Source organism: Lithobates pipiens, unplaced genomic scaffold (assembly GCF_037356315.1).
Source record: "Lithobates pipiens isolate NorthernLeopardFrog02 unplaced genomic scaffold, aLitPip1_a1.2 Scaffold_27, whole genome shotgun sequence".
Classification (NCBI taxonomy): domain Eukaryota; kingdom Metazoa; phylum Chordata; class Amphibia; order Anura; family Ranidae; genus Lithobates; species Lithobates pipiens.
Window position 1 is genome coordinate 158,266,526 of NW_027507788.1, and position 15,933 is coordinate 158,282,458.

General features: G+C 42.1%; 1 protein-coding gene across 5 annotated transcripts in view; it reads left to right on the forward strand.

Moving 5' to 3' along the window:
- LOC143934285 (zinc-alpha-2-glycoprotein-like) overlaps nt 1–11,968 on the forward strand; it is a 42,754-nt gene extending 30,786 nt beyond the window's left edge. For all 5 annotated transcript variants that reach the window (XM_077457752.1, XM_077457751.1, XM_077457748.1 and 2 more), the window contains exons 5-6: nt 5,727–5,999; nt 10,071–11,968. In XM_077457752.1, coding sequence (XP_077313878.1) covers nt 5,727–5,999; nt 10,071–10,180 — 383 coding nt within the window. In that variant the 3' untranslated portion in view covers nt 10,181–11,968. The remainder of the gene's footprint in view (nt 1–5,726; nt 6,000–10,070) is intronic.
- The last annotated feature ends 3,965 nt before the right edge of the window (nt 11,969–15,933 follow it).

Sequence of the window (15,933 nt, forward strand, 5' to 3'; positions counted from 1 at the left end):
GATGTGTGCTGCGGGATGTGCATAGAGGGTAGGGTTCTGGAAGGATGATTATTGATTTGATTTTCTCTTCTGTTCATTTACTTTCCATATTGTTAATTGATAAAAATAAATTAATAACCCTTCTATTTTTTTTAAGCATATGTATATATATATATATATATATATATATATATATATATATATATACATATATACACATGTTGATAAAGGGAAACCTTAGCGCTGATATTAGTAAATATGTAGGATTACCATACATGTATAGGAAACACCCAAATGACTAGGCTGCAACCATGTCAGCGTTCTGTCACCACAAAAAATTAATTATATACAATGATGCGCTCTGGTCAACTTCCTATTACACAATGTACAACGGAAAAAACAAGGATACCAATCCTGGGACTGCTATGGGGATATATGTTGAACACCGTGCTGTGCAAAAAATGCAATAATGATATGTGAACAATAAGCAAAAATATATATAAAGTGCAAACGGATTTATGTGCACTAACCAAAAATACGAAAATACTAAGCACTTCTCACAAAAACATGTGCAAATAAACAATAATGGATGTCACTGGCAACAAACCTCCTTCACATCCAGTACAAAGTGCTATTGTGCTAATTGCTGTTCCACCTGGCTCATGAGCAGCAAAGCTCCCAATCCCAAACCTACTTGAGGGAGCAAAATTACAATAGTGTCATATATAATTAAATAATTTAAAGTGCATAGGAAAAATTGTGTAAACAGTTTAAAGCGGTTCTTCACCCTAAAGGGGAAGTTCCGCTAGTATTATCCCTCCCCCCCTCCGGTGCCACAATCGGCACCTTTCGGGGGGGAGGGGGGTGCAGTTACCTGGATAATCCAGGTATCTGCACCCACTTCCGGCCAGACCGCCGCATGGCTCCGCCCACCCCCGCATGGCTCCGCCCCCCGTTGTGTTCTGGGAAACACACAGTTCCCAGAGACACAGCGGGGGACCATAAGAGAAGCGCAGCGCAACTCGCGCATGCGCAGTAGGGAACCGGGCAGTGAAGCCCTCATGCTTCACTTCCCGATTCCCTGACAGAGGATGGCGGCGGTGGCTGCAGCGAGACGAGCGATCGCTCGTTATCTGCCGCCGACATCGCTGGAACCTGGGACAGGTAAGTGTGATATTATTAAAAGTCAGCAGCTGCAATATTAGTAGCTGCTGGCTTTTAATATTTTTTTTTTAGGTGCAGCTCCTCTTTAACAAGGTGCAAACTAAATTGTGCACTTATCACAAATAATGTGCAAATAAGCAATAAATATTCAAAAACAAAGAAGAGGAAAGTGCTATTGTGCTTCTTGGCATTCAACTTGTTTCCCGAACAACCCAAAGATTAAAAAAAGGTGTCAGGAATATGTAAAAAACATGTAGCAACAACATATAAAAACCAATCCGATGAGAGATAATATATAATAATCACAGAAGGTTAAACATCCTAGAGGAAGATATATATATGTTAACTAGTGTTATTATAAACACCTCCTACTCAACGTACTGCAAAAACAGGATGGTGATAAATAACACTACATATGATGGATACTGATATCACTTACAGAGTGCAGTCTCTGATTCATAAAAGAAACACAGTCCCACCACTATCATAAGATGGTATAGTTTATGAACGTTTCCCACAATAGAGAGGAGAGGAAACTTTCCGGGACATCAACACTCACGATCGAATTGCTTCAGATTCGATCCGATCATGGCACTAAGTGAAACAAAAACTTTCATTGCGCAGTGATTATAGGTTCTGCGAACTACATCCACACCAATTGCACTCACATAACCCAAGCCGATAGTTAGCGCTTGAAAAACAATCAGCTGGATAAGGTGGGAGGCATTTCCCCAGACAAGCCACCTTGCTGGATTCTCAGAGGGCTCCGAACGTAACGTCACTGGCTCCACCCTAAAAAGTTGGGACCCTGGGTGGAGCCAGTGACGTTACGTTCGGAGCCCTCTGAGAATCCAGCAACATTATATATAATATATATATATATATATATACACAGTATATCACAAAAGTGAGTACACCCCTCACATTTTTGTAAATATTTTATTATAGTTTGACAACACTGAAGAAATGACACTTTACTACAATGTAAAGTAGTGAGTGTACAGCTTGTATAACAGTGTATATTTGCAGTCCCCTCAAAAAAATTCAACAAACAGCCATTAATGTTTAAACGACTGGCAAAATGAGTACACCAAAAAGTGAAAATGTCCAAATTGGGCCCAATTAGCCATTTTTCCTCCCCGGTGTCATGTGACTCGTTAGTGTTACAAGGTCTCAGGTCTGAATGGGGAGCAGGTGTGTTAAATTTGATGTTATCGCTCTCACTCTCTCATACTGGTCACTGGAAGTTCAACATGGCACCTAATGGCAGAGAATCTGAAAAAAAAATTGTTGCTCTACATAAAGATGGCCTAGACTATAAGAAGATTGCCAAGACCATGAAACTGAGCTGCAGCACGGTGGCCAAGACCATACAGAGGTTTAACAGGACAGGTTCCACTCAGAACAGGCCTCACCGTGGTCAACCTAAGAAGTTGAATGTACATGCTCAGTGTCATATCCAGAGGCTGTCTTAGGGAAATAGACGTACGAGTGCTGCCAGTAGGAAAAAAGGAGAAGGACTAGAGTGACCAGAAAGGATTCTTCAAAAAGGAACAACCTGGTAATAACAAAAAATAATATTTTCTTTATTATGAAAAAATTCCACCAAAAATTTTATAAAAAAAATACCTCCACAACTAGATTATAAAATATGATAACGTTATCAAGACACAAATGACCACAACAGTCATTCATCCTCATTCAAATCATAAACCAGCTAATCAATATATGAATTCCTAGAGGAGGAAGATATTCGTCAGACGCGTTTCAGTAGGAAATCTAGTTTCTTGATGCTCTGAAGAAACTAGATTTTCTAGTTAAAAATGCGTCAGAATGATGCCACCACACTATCTGTAACTTTTACACAGATTGGCCACAACACAAACCCCCCCTCCAGACAATTGCGGAGGTCGGCTGGGCAACTGGTGTGCAGAATTTCATTGATCAGTAGCGGCGCCTTGCAGTGAGAGAGACAACGCCAGCAAGCCAAAATGCTGACACGCCGACACACTTATTTGCGGTGGATATCATTTCCTCTCTCCCTATCACCACTTGACAGGAATCTATCCCTATTAGGGATTACTGCCTGGGCTATTGGACGCTGGGTTCACGGTGAGCGTCTTTCATTAGGCCTCATACACACGAACAGACTTTCCGAAAACAAAACCGTGGAATTTTGTCCGAAGGGCGTTGGCCCAAACTTGTCTTGCATACACACGGCCAACATGGCCAACAATTACAAACGTAGTGATGTACTAGAAGTACTCCGTGGTTTTTCAGCTCTTTAGCGCCCCCTTTGGGCTCCTTCTGCTAATTTCCTGTTAGTAGAAGTTTGGTGAGTGTTGATTCGTGCTTTTTTTTCGTGTTTTCATTTCGCACTTTTCATTTTGTGCTTTTCAGTTAATTTCTGAAGCTAGCTGCTGCCATAACAACGATATCCGCCCCCCAAAGTAGGGACGTACATCGGCGTGCGGCGGTCCAGAAGTGGTTAATGCACAATAAAAAAATTGTGTAGAATAATACTTGGCTATGTGTTTTACTTCAAATTACAGTTTGGGAGTAGGCAGTTGCATTTAAAAAAATACAATGTAAAATTGACAAGGGACACCAACATAGTTGTATATTTGATCATATAAACTACAGGATAATGGTGTTGTGGTAACTTGCACAAATAAAAAACAATAATATTATTCTTTATCACTAGAAAAAAAAAAAGCCTTTGAAAATGTGTTTGCAATAACTCAATCAGTATCACCAGCAAAGCAGCTTCATTTATTATCCCATTAAAGAAGAGAATGTGCGCTGCATTTCGAGATTTCATAATTTGCCACGTCACAAATGTTAATTCTCCATTACGAACGCTAGTTTACAAGAACGACTACTTCTGCTTCCGAGCATTCATGTTTGGACTTTGGACTTTTGTCCGACGGACTTGTGTATACACGATTGGGAAAATCCGACAACACACATTTGTTGGCGGAAAATTTGAAGACATGCTAGCCAACATTTGTTGGCGGAAAGTCTGACAACAAATGTCCGATGGGGCATACACACGGTTGGATTTTCCGCCAACAGCCTGACATCACAGATATCCCATCGGATAATCAGGTTGTGTGTACGGGGATGATGGGACAGCACTCCCCTACATCTCACCCTTTCCATCTGGTTCAATGCATTGCCCTGAATAGAGAACAGTCAGTGAGTAAAGGGAGAAGAATATCCAATTGGTGAACTGGACTTTGTAATGTTGGTAGTAATCAGCTTTTAAACTGAAGATTTTCTCTGTGCTTTAAGACTGCACTTGTACTGTGATTCACTTGCTGTGCTCCTGCCATACTACAGATACCAACCCTCCTCTGTCCTAGACCTTGATTCTAAGTCCCAACTTGGTAAAGTTTTATGTGATCTTCTAGGACTGTCTGTAATCGTTCCATATACACGATTTCAGTGTTTCCAGCAATTATATGTTGAAATGCCTATGGACTTCCTCTGTGACCTCAAATGAGACCAAGATGAACGTATTTGGTTCAGATGGTGTCAATCGTGTGTGGCGGGAAACCAGATGAGGAGTACAAAGACAAGTGTGTCTTGCCCACTGTCAAGCATGGTGGTGGGAGTGTCATGGTCTAGGGCTGCTTGAGTGCTGCCCCGCCACTGGTGAGCTACAGTTCATTGAGGGAACCATGAATGCCAACATGTACTGTGACATACTGAAGCAGAGCATTATCCTCTCCCTTCGGAGACTGGGCCACAGGGCAGTATTCCAACATGATAACGACCCCAAACACACCTCCAAGACGACCACTGCCTTGCTAAAGAAGCTGAGGGTAAAGGTGATGGACTGGCCAAGCATATCTTCAAACCTAAACCCTATTGAGCATCTGTAGGGCATCCTCAAATGAAAGGTGGAGGAGAGCAAGGTCTTTAACATCCACCAGCTCCGTGATGTCATCATGGGGGAGTGGAAGAGGACTCCAGTGACAACCTGTGATTCTCTGGTGAACTCCGTGCCCAAGAAGGTTAAGGCAGGGCTGGAAAATATCGGTGGCCACACAAAATATTGACACTTTGGGCCCATTTTGGACATTTTCACTTAGGGGTGTACTCACTCTTGTTGCCAGCAGTTGATACATTAATGACTGTCTGTTGAGTTATTTTGAGGGGACAGCAAATTTACACTGTTATACAAGCTGTACCATCACTACTTTACATTGTAGCAAAGTGTCATTTCTTCGGTGTTGTCACATGAAAAGATATAATAAAATATTTACAAAAATGTGAGGGGTGTACTCACTTTTGTGAGATACTGTATATATCTCAGAAATGTTACTATTAGCAAACTACGTAGTGTCTCCAGTTGTTTCTGAAAAATTCAGTTGACGCTTCAATGGCAAGTACTCTTTCCAGTACATATAGAAACATTTGTCATTTCAGGGTATAGTAAGCCAGTGTGGGTCATTGCCAACTATTTAACTATAAACAGCATACAGAAATAAAAAAATAAAAATAAAAATTGTTCCAGATGATTATTGCTCTAAACATATTGTTCTTTGCCTTTCCAAACATTGGTCTTGTTTGTTTAGTTGCTCCAGAGGTAAAGATTTTGGCTCAGGAATCAGGAGGTATCACAGTCCTCCACTGTTGGGTCTACGGGTTCTACCCACGGGAGGTGGATGTGAAATGGATGAAGAACGGGCAAGATGTGGTTAACCTTGTTGAGTCTACACCTATCCTGCGCAATAATGACGGCACCTACCAGTTCAGAGTCTCCATGAAAGTGAATCCAGAAGATGATGGTGCCTACTCCTGTCACATCGATCACAGTAGCCTTGCAGAGGAACGTATTGTACCATGGGGTAAGCATGACCCATACAAAAAATTTCTCCTGATTAGCAACTAAAGGACCTTGCTAAGTATTATTTGGCACAACTAATAACTGAACTGTAGTTTCAGAAAAAGGCAAACATTCCTGTGATTTTTTGTTATTATGATGTTACTAGAGGCTTAACTTATGGATGAGCGAGCTTGACTCATCTTTTCACACCTGGTCCAATAAAATTTACCTTGTGTCCATTGAAGTCGTTTTATCTGACAGGTGATGGTACTCAGACATGGGGATTAGCTCACAAGTCAATGAAGTTAGGCCACTAGTACAAATAAGCCAGAGAGGAGCACAAACTAAACCTTTCAAATACAGTATCTCACAAAAGTGAGTACACCCCTCATATTATTTTAAATATTTTATTATATCTTTTCACTGAAGAAATTATACTTTACTACAAAAGTAGTAAGTGTACAGCTTGTGTAACAGTGGAAATTTGTTGTACCCTCAAAATAACTCAAAACGCAGCGATTCATTTCTAAACCGCTGGCAACAAAAGTGAGTACTCTCCTCAGTGAAAATGTCCTAATTGGGCCCAAAGTGTCAATATTTTGTGTGGCCACCATTATTTCCCAGCACTGCCTTAACCCTCTTGGACATGGAGTTCACCAGAGCTTCACAGGTTGCCACTGGAGTCTTCTTCCACTCCTGGATTACAACATCATGGATGTTAAAGATCTTGCACTCCTCCACCTTCCATTTGAGAATGCCCCACAGATGCTCAATAGGGTTTAGGTCTGCAGACATGCTTGGCCAGTCCATCACCTTTACCCTCAGCTTCTTCAGCAAGGCAGTGGTCATCTTGGAGGTGTGTTTAGGGTTGTTATGTTCGAATACTGCCCTGCAGCACAGTCTCTGAAGGGAGGGGATCATGCTCTGCCTCAGTATGTCACAGTACATGTTGGCATTCATGGTTCCCTCAATGAACTGAAGCTCCCCAGTGTCGGCAGCATTCATGCAGCCCCAAACAATGACACTCCCACCACCATGCTTGACTGTAGGCAAGACACACTTGCTTTTGTACTCCTCCCCGGTTGCCGCCACACACGCTTGACACCATACCACAGGACATGATTCCAGTAACCAATGTCCTTAGTCTGCTTGTTTTCATCAAACTGCGTGCTTTCTTGCGCATCGTCTTTATAAGAGGCTTCCTTCTGGGACGACAGCCATGCAGACCAATTTGATTCAGTATATGGCGTATGGTCTGAGCACTAACAGGCTGACCCCCCCACCCCTTCAACCTCTGCAGCAATGCTGGCAGCACTCAAACGTCTATTTCCCTAAGAAAACCTATTGAATATGACAGATATGACGCTGAGCACATGAACTCAACTTCTTTGGTCGAGCATGGCAAGGCCTGTTCTGAGTGGAACCTGTCCTGTTAAACAGCTGTATGGTCTTGGCCACCGTGCTGCAGCTCAGTTTCAGGGTCTTGGCAATCTTCATATAGCCTAGGCCATCTTTATGTAGAGCAACAATTCTTTTTTTCAGATACTCAGAGAGTTCTTTGCCATGAGGTGCAATGTTGAACTTCCGGTGACCATTATGAGAGAGTGAGAGTGATAACAGCAAATTTAACACACCTGCTCCCCATTCAAACTTGAGACCTTGTAACACAAATGAGTCACATGACACCGGGGAGGGAAAATGGCTAATTGAGCCCAATCTGGACATTTTCACTTATTGGTGTACTCACTTTTGCCAGTCGTTTAAACATTAATGGCTGTTTGTTTAATTTTTTTGAGGGGACTGCAAATTTACACTGTTATACAAGCTGTACACTCACTACTTTACATTGTAGTAAAGTGTAATTTCTTCAGTGTTGTCAAACTATAATAAAATATTTACAAAAATGTGAGGGGTGTACTCACTTTTGTGAGATACTGTAAATATTGAAATGTTTACCTGAAAGTAAATTTTATTTGACTTTCTGGTGGGCTCACTATCATATAGTGCTTGGGCTTCTGATCAAAAGGGCTGGGCATTTAGATAAAGAAAGCTTTGCTACCCTCTCAGGTGGGTTACCCAGGGTGCAGGGCCTTTGGCTCCTAATTACAGTTGACCCCAGAACTTCATCAAGCAGCATTTCAATCCAGGAAATAACATGACAAAAGATTTTGACTCCCCTACCCTTTTGTTTTTTCATCTTCCCTTTCTTCATTCTTTCTTCTCTATCTTCTGGACACCTATTATTCTACTGCTGTCTATAGCAAATAAGCTGTCAGAAACTGTTGGTGGCACTGTGGTTCCCTGGGCATGGAGTTGTAATGCCAGTGTCCACCAGCACGTGTCTCAAAGCAGCTAGCAGACCCCGGTAATCAGTTTCCACCTTATGCTGGCTGCTGGGAGGGTATTTAGGTCCTCCCCTACTAGTGCCCCTCACTCCACTGTTTTGCTTGCTGCCAGATACTGCTAGCCATTATCCTGTTCCTGCTTCTGTCCTGTATGGTGTACCCTGTATCCTGCTGCCTTGTACCTGCTCTCCCTTGTTCCTGTTCCCAGTTTTGATTTTCCACTTCCCATCTGCTCCCTGCACCTCCAGTTTTCCCCCGGCTTCCTGTGTTCCCCATTTTTGCATATATTTTATACTGTATAGTTAGTTAGGTTTTCTGTTTGTTACGTTGATTAGTCAAGTATTCTTTCTGTCACTGGGCTTTTGGTTCACTTATATTTTTATGTTTAGATTTTGTTTCACTATGAAATTCACTTCAGCCTCAGTTCACACTAGATGCGGTGCAAATTTGCAGTGAATTTGCTGCGGATTCCGCATCATATCATAATTGCAACCTGTTCATGCAGATTGATTGCAGAGTGTATGTTAAGTTAACGACAACCCGAAATCGGTTTACAAGTGTGGACAAAAAAGGGTCCTGCATGAGTGTGGTGTGAATGTGGTGCGATTTGAGCCATACAAATCCATGGGTCAAATCGCACCCCAGAGACAATATTTGCGATTTGAACAGGAATGCGCTAAGATTCTTGTGTGATTTACATGAGGTGTCCCACAACGCATCAGTGTGAACCTGGGCTAAAGCATACACCTGGTCCCAGTTTTCTGATTTTAGCCACACCATCCCTTTCGGACATAAGCCTTTACAAGCTTTATGTGACATAGCTGCTCTAAGTACAGCTAACATTAGATAGTTGTTGTCATTAGGGATGAGCTCAGGTGTGGTAAGTCCCTAGTCCAAAAGTTTTAAATATATAGAGTAAGCACACCACATAACAAAAATGCTTTTGGAATAAAGTTGTATAGGTATATACAGTATATACAATTAGGGTCGATGCACACTGGGCTTAAAAAAACACTGATTTTCGTCTGTCGGACTAGCATACAGATGAACAGATTTTTCGACCGTACTCGAGTCCGTCGGAAAGAATTGAAACATGTTTTAAATCTAAAGTCCATCTGATTTTTAAACAGCAAAGGTCCGATGAAGCCCACACACAATCTAATTGTCTGGTGGATTTGTTCTGTCAGACCTTTGCTGTCGAAATATGTCCGGTTGTATGTACGCTGCATTAGAAAAATAAAACGCTACACGCTCCTGAACGCCTGTACAAAAGTGCTCTATATGAGCGTTTTTTTTCTGCCAAAACGTGTATTTTTAAGCCCAGTGTGCATGGAGCCTGATTCAATAAGTACAAATATCTAAATCCATCATATGACATCAAGCATAATGCAGCATAGGTAAAAGCTCCACTGTTAGTACCACCCAACAAAAATACATGCATGTATATAGGTATAGTAAGCACACATCAGTGCCTGATCTCCCAAATGCACTTCTGGAAGAATGGTCAAACATCCCCATAGACACACTCCTAAACCTTGTGGACAGCCTTCCCAAAAGAGTTGATAGCTGTAAAGGGTGGGCAAACTCAATATTGAACCCTATGGACTAGGACTGGGATGCCATTAAAGTTCATATGCATGTAAAGGCAGGTGTCCCAATACTTTTGGTAATATAGCGTATTTACAGCTAACATGTCAATTATGTCTGTACAGAGTCTTTTGTAACAATCATGTTTGTTGCTCTCACAGATCATAATAGAAAGAGGATATGGTTCATCCCGATTGTAGTGTTACTACCTTTTTTAGCATTGGTGACTTTCAACGTAAGAAAAATCCACGTTTCAGCCATGGCCCACTGAATTGTCAAAATACAAAGGCTAAGTGTACTTTTACCTAATATCTTGACATCCTTTGTGTTTCTCCCAGATCTGTGCAGAAATCCCCCATGAAAATCCTGCACTTTGCCTCTGTGCAGGAGCTTCCTGTAATAAAGACCGCTCACTGCTGCTCTCTCTCCTTGTGCAGGGACACTGATCTTGTCTCCGCCCCCTCCTGTAGTTCTCTTCAGGCAGTCTGTAGCAAGTGGAGCCTGCCTTTTTCCCTCCCTCCCACTCTCTATACCGGCTATGTACTGCACAGTGATGATGTCACCACTACTTTACAAAGTAATATTTATACCCGCAAATGCATTTGGTGCACACAAAGGGAATTTAAACACTTTAACTTTTGTGGATGTATTTAAAAGGAAGTAATTATGGCCAGAGTTCAAATTGACTATTGTGATTTCATACATTCGACTGCTGCCTGCTATAGACTTTCATATGTATTAGTCAATTATTGTAACTGAGTCTGTTGCACTGAAAATACTTTTTGCTAATTCTCTGATTTTATTATTATTATTCAGAATTTGCAGTATATAGTGTCAACAATTATTACAGTAATTCACAAATTATAAAAAATAGAGAGAGAAAGAACAATTACAATACAATTTGATACAAGTGGATTGGAAAGGCCCTGCTTGTGGGAGCTTACAATCCAAAAGGAAGAAGCAAGATGTACAAAATAACTGTGAAGGATGAGCTGATGGAGAGAGTAGAAGTACAGTTTTAGGTGGAGGAGGGGTAGACTTGATTTTTCAGGGCTCGTCTGAAGGTGCACAGGGGATAGCTAGACAGATTGGGGTAGGAAGTGCCAGGGGATGGGTGAGGTTCTGAAGAAATACTGGAAGCGGGCATGGGAGGAGGTGATAAGGGAATTAGAGAGAAGAAGGTCCTGGGAGGAATGAACTGTGGATGAAGAATTGTGGATTAATTTTTATGTTATTATTTAAAATCTTATTTGCTGGGCTAGCAGCAGGGCTCAAGTCCTGCGGGAACGCATGGGAACGGAGTTCCTGTGCTTTTTCCACAACAGGAACTCAGTTCCCATTAGCAGCCACATCCTGCAAGACTTTGAAGTATGAGAGCTGTGTGGTAGGTGCTACACTAGCAGCTGCTGACACAGCTCCCAATAGTAAGTGGCGCACACCTGACCAATCGGGCATTGCCAGTAGGAGGCCTCATGACAGCTTCCGCTTTGATCTACCTGTCAATCACAGCCAGCTGATGGGTAGATCAGCTATTCTGCTCCGAGGACATACAGGGAGAGAAGTGAGCTGAGGGAGGAACATCAGTTTGGGGTGGTAAGCTGAGCACAATACCTGGCAAAGTTTAATGCCAGGAGGGAAGTTTATGTGGAAATATGTGAAGGGTTGGAATAGCAGCAAGTGTGTGTTGGAGCCCTGCAGTGTTTGCAGCCCCCCAAGCTAACATACATCTCCTAAGCAGGAACACATCACTATCTCCCCTAGCATTCTGTCCAGATAATGTGCAGTTCATTTATGACCTTTTCGTTTAACCCTGTGTTATCCAAACTCTGTTCAATGAAAACTGTAAATTCACCACATAAACACTCTATATACAAAATAACATTCCCCAATAAAGATCAGAACATGATGTTCACATTTACATGGAAGCACAATGAATGAATGCTGATTATTCAGAGAATTACCGTATTTATGTTTATTGAGGATTTTTTTTATCTACTAACAGTTACACTTCATACACACAATACGAAAATTGTAAGAAAAATACAATTTTTGAAGCGTTCGTGCATATGAGCGTATCATTTTTATTTTTTTTGGTGGGGGAGTGGTTCTTGGGTGGGAGTTCCCGCACTTTTTTCCCCAGGACTTGACCCCTGGCTAGCAGTAACCAATGGAGAGATTGTCAGAAAGGGGCAGCAGCCGCAGCTCAATTAGTAGGGTGGATGAGTCTAGCAGAAGCAGACTTAATGGGGCTTAGCTTGTGTGAAGGTAGGCCAACAAAAAGGGAGTTGCAATAGCCAAAGTGGGAGATAACCAGAAAGTGAATAAATAGCTTTTTGGTACCATTAGTTAAGAATTTTAGAAATGTTACAGAGGTTAATGTGGCAAGGTATAGGCCTCATTTACATGGGCGCTGAAGCCCATAAACTGTGAATTGGCCATTTGTTTATACCTTATAGACTTCCTACATGTAGCATCTGGTGGCTCAAGCCAAATGAACAAATTACCCATTCAGGATGTACAGGCCTCAACACCCATGTGAATGAGACATTGGACAGTGATTGGATGTAAAGCTCAAAGTTCTTGTAACAAATATCTCATTAGCATGCAAATTGCAAGCAATGTCCGTATTTATTGCTGTAATTACCAGCATTGTATAAATGAAGATTAGATTGGGAGTATGGGGGAAATTTACTTCATTAGACCCTCTTGTCTGGCATACAGAGAATTAATGTCCTCTAATATTATTTATTTTATGTTTTTTAACCACTTCAGCTCCGGACCAATAAACACCTTAAGGACCAGAGGTCTTTTTGCAATTTCGCACTGCGCTGCTTTAACTGGTAATTGCGCGGTCATGCAATATTGCACCCAAACGAAATTTGCGTCCTTTTCTTCCCACAAATAGAGCTTTCTTTTGATGGTATTTGATTGCCTCTGCGATTTTTTTTTTTTGCGATATAAATGGAAAAAGAGCGAAAATTTTGAAAAAAAAAGATATTTTCTTCTTTTTGTTATAAGAAAAATCGAATAAACTAAATTTTAGTCATACATTGAGGGCAAAATTTATTCAGCCACATGTCTTTAGTAAAAAAAATGTCAATAAGCGTATATTTTTTGGTTTGCGCAAAAGTTATAGCGTCTACAAACTAGAGTACATTTTCTGGAATTTACACAGCTTTTAATTTATGACTGCCGATCTCATTTCTTGAGGTGCTAAAATGGCAGGGCAGTACAAATCCCCCCCAAATGACCCCATTTTGGAAAGTAGACACCCCAAGGAAATTGCTGATGGGTATGTTGAGCCCATTGAATATTTATTTTTTTTGTCCTAAGGGATTGAATAATGACAAAAAAAAAAAAAAAAATTTTTTTTACAAAAAGTTGTCACTAAATGATATATTGCTCACACATGCCATGGTTATATGTGAAATGACACCCCAAAATACATTCTGCTGCTTCTCCCGAGTACGGGGATACCACATGTGTGGGACTTTTTGGGAGTCTAGTCGCGCACGGCACCCCGAAAACCAATCACCACCTTCAGGATTTCTAAGGGTGCAAATTTTTGATTTAACTCCTCACTACCTATCACAGTTTCGAAGGCCATAAAATGCCAAAATAGCACAAAACCCCCCCAAATGACCCCATTTTGGAAAGTAGACACCCCAAGCTATTTACTGAGAGGCATGTTGAGTCCATGGAATGTTTTATATTTTGCCAAAAGTTGCGGGAATATTACAAACTTTTTTTTTTTTGCACAAAGTTGTCACTAAATGATATATTGCTCACACATGCTATGGGCAGAAGTCAAATTACACCCCAAAATAAATTCTGCTGCTTCTCCCGAGTACGGGGATACCACATGTGGGGGACTTTTTGGGAGCCTAGTTAACTAGCTACCTAGCGACACTAGCGACACTGATGCAGCGTTCAGAAAAATTATCGCTTAGTGACACTGGCAAAAGGGGGTGAAAGGGTTAACTAGCGGAAATCAGGGGGTTAAAACCATTATTGGGTAGTATATCGGGGTACCTAGCGCTATAAAAACCTGGCGGTGAACCTAAAAAAATAACTAGCTACCTAGCGACTGTAGCGACACTAATGCAGCGATCAGAAAAACGATCGCTTAGTGACACTGGCAAAAGGGGGTGAAAGGGTTAACTAGCGGCAATCAGGGGGTTAAAAACATTATTGGGTAGTATATCGGGGTACCTAGCGATATAAAAACCTGGCGGTGAACCTAAAAAAATAACTAGCTACCTAGCGACACATGCAGCGATCAGAAAAATGATCGCTTAGTGACACTGGCAAAAGGGGGTGAAAGGGTTAACTAGCGGCAATCAGGGGGTTAAAAACATTATTGGGTAGTATATCGGGGTACCTAGCGCTATAAAAACCTGGCGGTGAACCTAAAAAAATAACTAGCTACCTAGCGACTGTAGCGACACTAATGCAGCGATCAGAAAAACGATCGCTTAGTGACACTGGCAAAAGGGGGTGAAAGGGTTAACTAGCGGCAATCAGGGGGTTAAAAACATTATTGGGTAGTATATCGGGGTACCTAGCGATATAAAAACCTGGCGGTGAACCTAAAAAAATAACTAGCTACCTAGCGACACTAGCGACACATGCAGCGATCAGAAAAATGATCGCTTAGTGACACTGGCAAAAGGGGGTGAAAGGGTTAACTCTAGGGGCAATCAGGGGGTTAAATCTTTATTGGGGGGTGATAGGGGGCTACCCTGGACCTAACACTAACTGTCCTGACAGTTTTTACTGTCACAACTGACACTGAATGCATTGATCAGTAAAGAAATGATCAATGCAATCAGTGACACTGTGACTGGGGGGGGAGGGGGGGCGGGGGGGGGATCGGGGGGGGTTTGTGTGCCTGTGTGTACCTACATGTCAGTGTAGTGTTCGTGCAGACTTACTTTTACTCTTCTCCTCGTAGTCCGGTCAAAAAGACCGCCCCGAGGAGAATGACATCACTTCCTCCTTCCTGTGTAAACAATACACAGGGGAGGAAGCTTCTCATTGGCCAGGAGCGATCCAGAGGGGGTGGCCGAAAACGAACGGCCATCCCCTCATCACGGAGCGCTCCTGGACCGAATCGGACCGCCGTAACCAGCGGGAGGGGGTCCGATGGGACCCCCCACCCGCTGGAAGGCAATCACGTAGATGTACGTGATTATGCCTGCCTGTGCCATTGTGCTGACGTACAATGGCAATACGGCGGTCCTCAAGTGGTTAAACTGTTTAATATCTTTTTTTTATTATGTGTACACAATCTTAGTTTTACAAATAAATATTTACTGTGTGACAAAGGGTTCACAAAGCACCATGGATTTTCTAAAGAAAGAATACAGTACAAGTCATTCCCTTTCAGACATTCTGTATGTCACTAAAACCTCATTGGAATAGAAGGCGCAGTCATGCTGAAACAGAAAAGGGTCTTCCCCAAACTGTGGCCACAAGGTTGAAAGTGCGCAATTGTCTAGAATTTCCTTGTGTCTTTAAAATTAAGAGCACCCTTCAATGGAAACACCTTAACTCAGTCATTTGGAGGGATGTCCAGTTGTCCACATACTTTTAGCCATAAAGCAGGTGTAAGGGGCAGGTGTTTACAAACTTTTAGCCATATAGTAAATTTGAATTTCCATGAAGTCTAATGTGAATTAAAACTTTGTTTGGCAAGTTTGTCTGTGTCAAATGACGGCTGGGCGGCGCGGCTCTCCTGGGTGGACGTCATATGACCGCCCTCCAGAGCGACCGCTCTCGCACGCCCGCGGGGGCATGCATCGCGGCGATCGGTGGTGCGGTGTGTCAGTCTAACACACCGCTACACCAATCTTGGTAAAGAGCCTCTGAGAGAGGCTCTTTCCCATGTGATCAGCCGTGTCCAATCACAATGTAAACAGGGAGAGCCGTTGATAAGCTTTTCCTCACTCATTCACCCCACTCATTTTGTGGGGTTTTCTTTAAAAAAAAAGGTCACACGTGGCAAATTGGCAATGTGTGTAA